We start from the raw sequence: 12,301 nt of genomic DNA, 5'->3' as shown, positions 1-12,301 counted from the left end.
CTTGGTTTACTTGGGAAATTACGAGGCACGGAGAAGATGGTGGAAATCTGAGCGTAGCAAGGTGACAAACTGTTTGAACCCGCGTTCCCCAGAAAATATTTCTTTTTTTCAGCAATATCATAACGAGGTATGAAATGCTTCTCATGAAACCATTGAGCCTCGCTGCTCAAATATTTTTAACGTTCTTTTCTATTTTTTTTTCTATTTCATTTTTTATATAACATTAATTCAACAAATATCACTCGCTTTATGTAGCTATAGCTCGCTAACCTCGCGAATTCTGAGAATTCAGGGATCTCAATTTACTTGGTGCCTCAGTACGCCATCACATTTATGAAACTACACGATATTTCCTATAATTTCATCTTTTCTCCTTTGACGTCTAGATGACGTCGTTTCTGGCTCTTTAGATCTGAAATATATGCATTACGTAAAACTTGATTGATAATCAAAGTAACAAGGCTTCCAACCGACTTCGATTCAACCGGTCCAAGAAATACGTTTGTGTATGTGTGTATCTGCGTCAGTTTTGTTAGCTTTGAGGTTAAAATGCAATAAAAGCTCTCTAGTGGTGAAAAAAGAAATGACCCTTTCAAAACAACTAGGTCAATGAATCACTGCGATTAAAGAAATAAAAGAATTCGACTTAAGCTTCTTTTTTGGTTAAAATGATTGACTTTATCTCTAGAGATGTTTGAAATGCATTTACGCTTTTGAAAAGCGACTTGGAAACACAACTAGGAACATTTATTGTCCAAACGCCATTTTAACCTTATGTTCCAATCTAATCTTTTGATCTTCTTATCGAACATTGTCGTAAGAATTTAGCTGAATTCATCTATGCCATTATGAGATTAAATCATAATCTCTCAGCTACTTGAGCTCTTTGTCCGAACTCGCCAAACACTATTCAGATATAGGCGATGTAACCATCTAAAGAAAAAGCTAATTGATTTTTATGTTGCATTTAGTTCTAGATATGATTTACGTACATACATGTAACAATAACAGTACAGATTGTATAAGGATGAGGAGGATCAAGAGGAGGAGAAGGAGCAGGAGGAGGAGGAGCACGAAAAGATGGTGTTGGGGTGGAGGTGGTGGTGGAGAATGAGGGAGAGGAGGAGGTGGTGTTGGTGGTAGTGGAGGAGGAGCTGATGGTGGTGGAGAAGGTGGAGAAAGAGAATGAGAAGGTGGTGGAGGAGGAGGAGAGAAAGGTGGTGGTGGTACTGGAGGAGGAGCTGGTGGTGGAGGAGGAGAAGGTGGAGAAAGAGGAGGAGGTGGAGGATGAAGAGGAGGAGAGGAAGGAGAAGGTGTATGGTGGCGGAGAAGGAGTAGGAGGAGACAGATAGAGAAAAGTGTCTAACACGTCATGGGAGCCTCATATCTTTTGTATTTCTTTAATCCTTTAATTAAACATTTTTAATAACATAGAAATTTGGTTTTTTTTATACAATACGTTACACTCCAACTCGCAAAAGGGACATTTAATTACGGGACTGCAGCTCTTCTCCTTCAATCAATCCCAGGGACGATAAGAGACCCGTCCCACCCCTAACAGAAAACCAATCTCTTGAAACATCCTTGGAGAGCGTTTCATGAAGCATCTTGGCAATGATATTCCCTGACAATTGTCCCATGAACCAATCAAATGCAAGGATTTCAGTAGCTTATAACAAATAACCATTTAAAGGAAATGCTCCTTTGATTTTGGCCTCCTTTTAGACGAGCTGTTTCAGTAGCACTTTAAGCACTTTGATTGCAGGTATAGGTAATCCGGAAATGATTGAAAGGAAAAGGGCAGTAGATTGTTCCATTTTATTATCAATTACCAGTTGAAAAGAAACTACTGGTTCATTGAATTCCCGGGTTGAATCTGAAAGAGAGAGAGAGAGAGGAAGAGAGGGCGACGGGGAGAGTGTGGCAGGGAGAGAGAAGAGAGAAAGAAGCGAGATAAAAAAAAGACAAGTAAAATAGATGAATGGATTCGTATTTTTCAACTCGATCTTTCCGATGTGTTGACCTTTCTTAGCAGCTTACATCACCGCTAACAATGTTGAAAGGTTCATGCAAACGTGCAAAATGACAAGGTCTTTGTTACAAGAGGGGACATACGGGATTCACAATATTTTGAAAAGAGGCGGTCAAAATATTGTACTATGTTGGATCAGTGGAGAATTCTAAATAATAATAGTAACTGTGTGATATATCTTGCAGTTTTGGATTATGACGAATAATGATACCTGATTTTGTACATTATTTTGTATTGCGGGCTTTCTACTTTGGAACGACGCATCTAAATGATTAACTTGTTCTTGAGGTATTCGTTCTCCGGTCACGAAATGATATTGCAAGTGTGTTTAATTTTAGAAAGTTTTCAAATTTCGAATCATCTTTGCGACGTAATCCTTTTCAAATCTGCATTATTGAGACCTACAAATATTATATAGGGGAGGTTGTCCTATATCCACTCATGTTGACACGCATCGATAGGCTTCTTCAAGGTCAAGTTTGGCAATAGCATCATTTTTAGTCAACAGATGGAGAGGAAATTAAGGAACAAGCAGACCGCGACCATCCCCGTCGTATCACTGTTTTCTGCACCAAAACAGAATATAAAAACAGGCAGAAATTTGTAATGAATGTGTAGCAAAAGAGAAACATTTAATGTGATTAATTTATTTAGCAGAACTGAAAAGATCTTAAAGTAATTTTGCAGTAATTAGATAAAAAGTACTAGCAATTAACTTATCAACTTATCTTTGGCTGCAGCTAAACCCATATGATAATAATGCAGCAAAAGGGCGTTGTTAAGTTTGATTAATTTCGATATTTTTTATTTGCTTCATCGCTGCATAAGGTTCACTACGTGACGATTACAAAAACCTGGCTGTAGCAGAATGTACAGCAGTTTTACTGATCTTTTAGCTGAATGTAAATTATGTATTTTTGCAACATTTTCTATCATTTCAAAGCCCACCGTTTCTATCTCAATACTCTTATAACGACACATCGCAGAAGGACATCGCAACCATAACATTACACTCTTCTGTATTATCTGGTATTATAATATACATAATCTCCTAATGGTTATATCAGATTCCTCGCTTGTCTAGTCATTTGTGTGATGTGAAATTATCCGTCAAAATAAAAGATGTCAGGCGAAAAATTATCGGCGGAAATTAAAAGCTCTTCTGTAATCGCTTTTGCAGCCGGTTCCGCAGAAGGTGACAATTGCCGAAGATCTAAAGTAGATGTCGAAGGACTTTTAACCTTTACAGATCCTTGGCTGTAAGGCTAAACGTCTTGTAGAATTTGGGATCATGTACGACTTCACACATCCTGTGTTCACGGTCTGATTCTGGCCTCCAAATCCCCAAAGTGTGATTTTTGAAAGGGAACACATTCATCAAAATTAAACTCTTTCATTTTAAAATCTTATCTCTTCTTGCTAAATCGACTGTGAAGAAAGCGTTGTCCTTTCGAGTCACCCTCACTTGATAAAGTTTCCCATAAACCTTACACACTCACCGACCGCTGTTCTACCAACACACACAAAACCCAGGGATCCCAACTTAAGCTCCAACGAAGTCGCGCGCGCTCCTCATCGCATGGGCACAATTTGCACATCTTCATTCCTCTCACCGTTGTCAGAGCTCAGTTGTCCACCAGCTTCCGGTACGGTGTGGTCGCGGAGCTGATAAGCCTCTCCCACTCGACAATACGCCTGCAACAACCTGTGACTAGGATCGTATATGTGACGCAACTTATCTCTGCTTCTGAATCGCGTTTCCTTACGTCCTTCCGCTTTCCCTGTGCACTGGCAATTGCAACCTAATATCCCTGACACCACTGACATAAACAAGTGATAAACTGGCCTAGGCCTACTTTTAATTCGACTTCGGCTTATTTCCCTTTCTCGCCATTCCTCAAGGATTTCGAGTGCTGTAAAGTTGAGCTTTTGACAGATGTTTGGGTCCTGATGTGAGAGCAGATGTGTTAATATTATAATACAATGGCTCGAGTACAGAACAAAGAGCGTCTACCAAGCGATGAGTAAGTTTGTTTAAGTTTCATTTTTATCATGTTTATCAGAATTTTTCATCACAATTGATGTTATTTACGCGTTAGACAAGATATATACAGAAGCCCTTCGTTTGGTTTTGTTGGTCATTTAGAGAGGACTAGAGCATATCAGGCGGAAACGATTGAACGCGTGAGTTTTGCCTGTGTGTTTTCGATGCAGCTTAAAAGAGATTAGGAAATATAACTGTCTGAGATCTGAGTGTAAAAAAAATAAAATTAAGTAGGCATATATGATTTGGATTTGAGAGGAAAAAATGCAAAATATTTCAGTGAAGTGAATACTTATGTCGCACCAATATCATTATCATGATTTTACTTCAGTCTGTTCTATTTTTCCATCCTTCGTAGCTAAGTAGGCGTAGCTTAAATCAAGGTTCCCCAGAGCTATCTACCCTTTAGAAAAATTGGTGATGCCGAAAAATGTCTCTGCCGGGAATCGAACCCGGGCCCCCAGCTTTGAATGTTCTCCATTGTTCTCTTTATTCATTTTTCCCAAAAGGGTAGATAGCTCTGGGAACCTTGATTAAAGCTACCATTGTTCTCTTTATCCATTTCTATCACACAATATATATAACATCTTCTTCTTTAATTCTCTCCTTATTTTATTTTTATCCCATTCTTCTTCTTTTCTTCTTCTCCTCCTTCTGTTTTTGGGGTTCGTTTTTTCCCCTTCTTTTTCTTCTTCTCTTTTCATTTCTTTTTATTCTCCCTCTTTCTTCTTGTTTTTGTTAATTATTTGTTTTTATTACTCTATTTTTATCTTGCCTCCTTTACTCGCGTGTATCGCACATTGTTAGTGTCGAGTGAGAAGAATTCTTTACTTCAGCGATTCCAAATGTCTTTATGGAAAATCAAATTTAGTTCTTGTCTTTGTTTACAATTTAAGCCGTTCTTCACAACCCATTTGCTGTGCATTAAACAAACCATTTCTGAACCGCAAGCGCTGAAAATCGAAATCTAAATGCAGCAGCAGAAATCATCCTCCCCGACCAAAACCACAGTTCTACATGAACATCAGTTCTACAGTATGGAATACAATGTAATGCAATTCATATTTCGATTTTTTTTAAGAGAGGAGCGTGAATTGAAATAGCATAAACATGATTAAATCAATGAGTTCACTCCTTGATTGTAATGAATGGCATATAATGAGGAAAAAGTAATCAGAATGAGAAAAAAGGGCTTCGAACTCAATCAAAATAAAGGGGCAAATCAATAATTTATATTTCTAGCACAATAGTCAGTGTAACTCTACGATATCCTAAGTTTACTACGGATACAACTAATATTGCTGCTGTTTCTACTTGACTTCTACACTCTTACTCTTACTACTACTACTACTACTACTACTACTACTACTACTACTACTACTACTACTACTACTACTACTACTACTACTACTACTACTACTACCACTACTACCACTATTACTATTACTACTACTACTACTACTACTACTACTACTACTATTACTACTACTAATACTTCTACTACTACTACTACTACTACTACTACTACTACTACTACCACCACCACCACCACTACTACGGCTACTACTTTTACTTCTACTTCTACTACTACTACTACTATAGTACGCATATACTATGCTATTTTATAGCGAAGCTACTATGATTGCATAATACTACTTTGCTTTATACTTGGTATCATGAGCCGCCGTATAGGCGGTAAAGCATTCAAGGAATAAATCCTACGGGTACCCATTCACCTCACCTGGGTCGAGTGCAGCGCAATGTTGGTGATTTTCTTGCTGAAGGAAAACACGCCATGGCTGGGATTCGAACCCATGTCCCTCTGATTGAAAGACGAGAGTCGTAACCACGACGCCCACTACTTCTACTACTCCTAGAAAAGGTTGCTGATTAGAGCATTTCTTCGTCCTGTATTTGGAACCTTTCGAGGAACATTTTAACACCCTACAAGGAATACTTTATGGTTCTATTCTTGATGGTGCGAAGAACCCTTCCAATGCTGAATAGAGTTCTTTATACCATCAAAAAACTCCCTAGGCTGTATAACAGAATCATTGAAGGGGCTCCTTTGTAGAACCAATAAACTGTTCTAAAGCACTGTTTAGAACCTCGTCCTGGTTCTTTGAAGAACCAAGAAAAGTTCCCAATGCGGGTCAAAGAACGGTTCTAAAATGTCTAATTTTGTGTTTCTACTGTACTTCTTCTTTTTCTTCTTCTTTTCAATGATTATATACACGTAGGCCTAATGCGGATCGCAAGAACAGCCATTCGACTTCTAGCTATATCAGTAGACCTTTAAAACGGTATATATTCATTATTTTCTTTCTTTATAAATAGCCATCATTCATTTTAATATCACACCTGATTCTGGTCATTATATACCGCAATAATTAAGTCTTTGTAAACTGAATGACACTATTAAACGTGTTTTCCATAGAACCCAATAGGCATATATGCGGGTCCGGTCTCTCGCGAGTTAAACCGACGTGTCTCGTCTCTTGTTGTCCTTACGCTATGTCGTCTAGTCACACCAATGAAACCGACTCCAAACCGACAGACGATACATCATTCGAAATAACATATCAGCCTTTATCGGTATCAAGGGCGTATAGGCGGGGGGGGGGGGGGGGTGCACCCTCCCGCTGAGGCAGAGGAGTTCCTACACTGGCAAATAAGCATAACGAAATTTGTACACCTTCTTGCTTTCAATAGCTGATTTTCAAAACTCAAGTTTCACCCCCCAAGATATGCACCCCTATACCACTTCTGTTGCACCTCCCAAGGATGTGCATCCCACACTACTTTAGTTCCACCTCCCAACATGCCCAAAGATGTGAACCTCTAGACCACTTTAGTTCAACCTCCCCAAGATGTGCACCCCATACCACTTCAGTTCCACCTCCCCAAGATGTGCACCCCATACCACTTTAGTTCCACCTCCCCAAGATGTGCACCCCATACCACTTCAGTTCCACCTCCCCAAGATGTGCACCCTGTACCACTTCAGTTCCACCTCCCCAAGATGTGCACCCCATACCACTTTAGTTCCACCTCCCCAAGATGTGCACCTCCATACCACTTCAGTTCCACCTCCCCAGGATGTGCACCCCATACCACTTTATTACGAAAAACCTTCCGTCCATATTTTCTCCTATGTTTGTTTCGAATAACTCGATCCATTCATATCCTACCCGACAGGCTAGCTGCATTCACTTGCCATTAAAGCGTACTCTTTTTGCTCAAAAGACATTTGTTTATACAGGACCCAAACTGTGGAACTCGCTACCGAACGAAATTAAAAAATCTCTCAGTGTTCTCTCATTTAAATGTAAATTGAAAAAGTTCTTACTTCAAAGATATTAAACTACTCACACATGCGCAAGCTTACATGACAACACTGTCATCTCAAATGCTGTTGCTACTGTCAATAGATACACTGTAAGCTGACCTCTTATTTCTTGTCTTATCTTACTAGCCCTATATGTGATTATATGTAATTGTATTGTTGTGTTTTTGTCTTCATGTTATGTCATGTCTGTTCTACTTGTCCCTCTCTCATGTATATCTCGTCTGTCTGTCTGTCTTTCTCTCTCTTCCTCCTTCTGTTCTTAGTATCAGGTGCACTATTATTATTCTATTATTATATTATTATTATTCTATTATCATTATTATTCTATTGCTATATAAGTAGTAATATATATATTGTTTCCCTTTTCCTTTTTTTTCAAACTGTACCTATAGCAAGAATGTCCGTTCTTATTGATTTATTTCCTGTTTAAGGATAACTTATGATTATTACATACTGTTATTTTAGGGAACTTGCCTTGTAACAAGCTTTGCTTTTTTTGCATGTTCCCCCCATATCCAAATCTGTTCATTATTATTATATGCTTTATCGTTCAGTAACATCAATTGTGTAATTTGTATGTATGAGTTATTATATACTTTGTGATATCATGGATATGGAAATAAATGAAATGAAATTACCACCTCCCCAAGATGTGCACCCCATACTACTTCAGTTCGACCTCCCCAGGATGTGCACCCCATACCACTTTAGTACCACCTCCCCAAGATGTGCACCCCATACTACTTCAGTTCGACCTCCCCAAGATGTGCACCCTGTACCACGTCAGGTCTACATGTACCTCCCCAGGATGTGCACCTCCCCATGCTCAAACCAGCCTACGCACTCGTTGGTATGACTGCATCTTTAGATTCCATGATGAATCTAGACAGTCTCTCTTGTTATGTTATAAGATGGGGCAAGACGGGCGCCAGCGTCGACCATTACTCCATATTAATAACAGTATTGACCCTGTGCGCAGTCGGTTATAAAGTACGAGATTCAGGAGTACCCTTTCCCTGATTTTTCCATAGTTGTGTGTGTGTGTGTTTGAGGGGGCGGGGGTTCGACTTCGTTTTGTACGGACGAACAATCTTTTTTTTTATTAGTTTAATAGAGTCGTGACACGAATGCGAAGGCGTATAGGTAGGGGTAACACCATTTTCAACTTCCCCCAACTACTTGAAAAAGACTACTTACATGTGACATCATACCTTTTCTCTATTGAATTGTACGGTTATCACTGAGTTACATGAAACAGATCTCTTATTTTAATACTCGTTTTCCTTCTTTATTTCATTTTCTTCCCTTTACCATTTTCTCCCCTCCCCAACTTCTTGACAAATCATGAGGGGGTGGGGGATGACCATTGTAGTAACGCCCCATTGTATGTGACTGCATGTGTGTTTCTTTACTTTAATAAAATTAGGTCATTGAAGTTAATGATTTTAAAAATAAATGTCATTATTCTATTTAACTTCCCATTAAAATAAATTTTATTTAAAATTCTGCGTCATTTCTAATGCAATCGTTTTAAGTTTTGACAATAATAAAATTGGTATCTAAAAAAAGCTATTCGCAAAGCAAAGAATTGTCAGATTAAATCTGTTTGTATCTCACTTAACCGTATGGGATTACATTTTAAGAATTTCGAAAAAAAAATCAAATTACTTTTCGATTAAACGTGGTTGGTTTATCGTTATAAAATGTTAAATTTCTTACTCATATCTTATTATCGAGTATTTTTAAAGAAAAAAAAATGTTCAAGCCTTGCGAAAAACCTAGAATCTCTGTTCAAGAGCAAATTATTTTTCTAAACTTTTTTCTAACTATCATACAATATTATTGATTAGTACGCATAGGCGGCGGAAGCGGGGGGACGGGGGGGACGTGTCCCCCCTAAATTTGAGGAGGGGGGGGGACGGTCCCCCCCCTAAATTTGTAGTTGATGACCCTTTTTTTTTTTTTTTTTTTTTTGCTTGTCAATTTATTTTCCTACGCGTCCCCCCTAAACTTTTTAGATTGAGAACCTTTTTTTTTTTTTTTTGATTGTCAAATTTTTTTTTGGGTTGTCCCCTCCTAAAATTTTTGGCTTCCGCCGCCAATGTTAGTACGTATCAATCAAACTTGTACAGTTTTTACTACAGGTTTTTAATTTTTTTTTTACTCTGTATATTTCTCTTCATCTTTGGACGGCCCATTGTGCCTCCCGCTCCAATGAATAGAAAACATGTTACGTTGTAAAACCAAAAAGCATTATTGAGGACCTTAATTAACACATTGGTCCTTGGCAGGTGTGACGACTTCTCTCTTTCATCAAAAACACAACTTTGTGTCCCAGAGATTTTGTTTAGGAAATCGAGTCGTGAAAGATAGAAATAAAAAGGAGATGTGAAAGCCTGAGGGACGGAGGGGGGGGGGGTGAGACAGAGAGAGTGAGAGAGAGAGAGGGAGAGGGGGGAACATAAATGAAGCGAAAGAGGTATTATATAAGATAGAGAGGCAGGCATGATGAGTCGGGACGAGAGAGGTTGGGGATGGAGGGGGGGGGGGGGGGGGTGGAGGCGAATCCGGGATAAAGAAATATGGGCCGAAATGTCGTAGTCAATTGTTATAGGGCACAAAATATCTGGCAGTACCAATACAATCAACAAAGAAGAAGAAAGCAAAAATAAAAAGAATTTGGGAAGAAAATGACAGAGGAGAAAAAATTATAAATGGGAAAGAGATGGCATTGTCGTTACCCAATTGTATTATAATGATATGATGCATTTATTTTCTAGTCAATTGTTATAGCGCACAAAATATCTGGCAGTACCGATACAATCAATAAAGAAGAAGAAAGGAAAAAGGAAAGAAATTGGGAAGAGAATGACAGATAAGGAAACATAGATGGGAAGGAGATGGCATTGTCGTTACCCAATTATATACCCTATTAAACATTAAACAAAAATTCGCGATAAAACAACATTTGGCACCCCTATCATATTGCATTGGCGCCGCCTTAAAGAGATCTTACATAATGTTAAAAGCTCTGGAATTGAAATGTTTGGAAGTCGATACAAACCAAAGTCACGTACCCTTTATAGAATTAAATGCAATTTTGAATATACAGGATTTGGGGAAAATTTCTACGAATCAATCTCAAGGTTATATTTTTTCTCATAAGGAGACATGAAACAAAATAATGCAAGCGCTGCTAAAAATTATCAGTCTGGCAAATAAACTTCCATCAGGTGAAAATTCCCGAGAAATTCGAGCAATTAATTACGAAGCGTTCTTACCACCTGCAGACATGATTTGCGAGAATTAAGGAATTCAGCCGCGACGGTGACAGTCAATAATACATGCTAGTATATCTCTCCTAAGCAAGGATAGCAAAAACTATCGCCTCCAGTCAGTACAATATCGTTTTCATTTTATGAAGAATTATGGGTCAATTTCTGAGATTTTGACATTGTTCTTGGCTTTTATAGCTTGGCTTCCTTCCGCAGCATGCCTAACACACTGTAAAAACTGCGTTGTTAAAACTGACACCAATTGGTGTTAGTAGGGGACCACACACTGAGGTGTTAAAATTACACCCTAGAGATTTAACGTAACACCAAATAGTGTAAATGTAACAACAAAAGGTGTTGTAATAACACATATAGGTATAAAACTGACACCACCAATTTAACACCGGTGTAAAATATCTGGTGTGGTCCTCTATGTACACCGGTTAACACCACAGTTTTTGCTGTGCACAGACATATGCTTAAAAGGAATAACTACATTTTTTTGAGAGAACACTGAGAATTGGAGAAAGCGGTGGAAAAGCAGTGGCAAAAGCACGGGCGAACAGATGCACCCCCCAAAAAAAAAGGAATGGAAAGAGAGAAGGGTAAAATATGAGATTATTTTCTGAATATGTAATGTCAAAATTTATCACAAATTTGATTTTTGTAATAAAAATGTCGAAATTTGTGCTCGTTAGCAACTTTTCTACAATAAATTTTGCGCGATAAGCCATATCGGAACCCTCAAAATTACGTCTCTGATAAGAAGATTGATGATTCATATTTTGTTTGATAATGATTCAATCAAAATATTAATCATCACTCTCCTTACCGGTTTACATGTATCATGACTAAGATGATGAACACAACAGGAATAAATGGATAAGTAAATGAAAAAATATACACAAAATGCTCACTATTTGCTTTGTATGGTAACTGCTTTTGTGTGTTCTATCTCACTAGCAGAGCTTGAAATAATTATAACTGTTAAAGCGTCGTACCCATTTTGTGATCACATAACACTTAAATGGCAAATGTCACCGCAGAGTAACAAGGAACCGTACGATTGGAAGATGACGAATTAGCTATCAATTTTTCCCCAAAAATATTTATCGCTTAAAAATGCCACTTTAACATGTTCAGACACCACCATTAAATGTCAAAGCCTGGTGATCCTCTCCTGTAGCGATGCTTTAATCTTCGGCCAGACGGTGAGAAAAAAAAATCAGACATGAATCAGTTCTCGAGCATTCCTCCAAGTATTGCACCACAGACTAACACTGAAGCGATTGCCTGTGAGCGTCAGATGACTAATAATGAACTAATGATTATAATAATAAGAAATCCCTTAGCCTCTGGATGATAAAAATATTACAGTCGTCATCAGCTGCTAGCTACAGCCCATGATGCTTTTCTTTTCTTTTCTTCTCAAATGTCTCAAGCATGGGACTCTTAAATGCTGAAACTGTTGCCCGAAATAAACATATCACTTTTGCCAGGTACGTAGTATATAGTCATGCCAGTAAATCATTTTTGTTTCAGACCCCCCGAGGCTCATTAATTTTGTACTCGATGTAAGAGATTTATATCAGAGTAATTTT

General features: G+C 38.2%; 1 protein-coding gene across 1 annotated transcript in view; it reads left to right on the top strand.

The window, feature by feature from the left end:
* The first annotated feature begins 1,157 nt into the window (after positions 1 to 1,157).
* The window catches only part of LOC121427852 (neprilysin-like), a 72,701-nt gene continuing 61,557 nt past the window's right edge, over positions 1,158 to 12,301 (top strand). Inside the window, exon 1 of the mRNA XM_041624425.1 lies at positions 1,158 to 1,315. Coding sequence (XP_041480359.1) covers positions 1,158 to 1,315 — 158 coding nt within the window. The remainder of the gene's footprint in view (positions 1,316 to 12,301) is intronic.

Source organism: Lytechinus variegatus, chromosome 14, assembly GCF_018143015.1.
Source record: "Lytechinus variegatus isolate NC3 chromosome 14, Lvar_3.0, whole genome shotgun sequence".
NCBI lineage: Eukaryota > Metazoa > Echinodermata > Echinoidea > Temnopleuroida > Toxopneustidae > Lytechinus > Lytechinus variegatus.
This window is presented reverse-complemented; position numbering and strand designations above follow the sequence as displayed.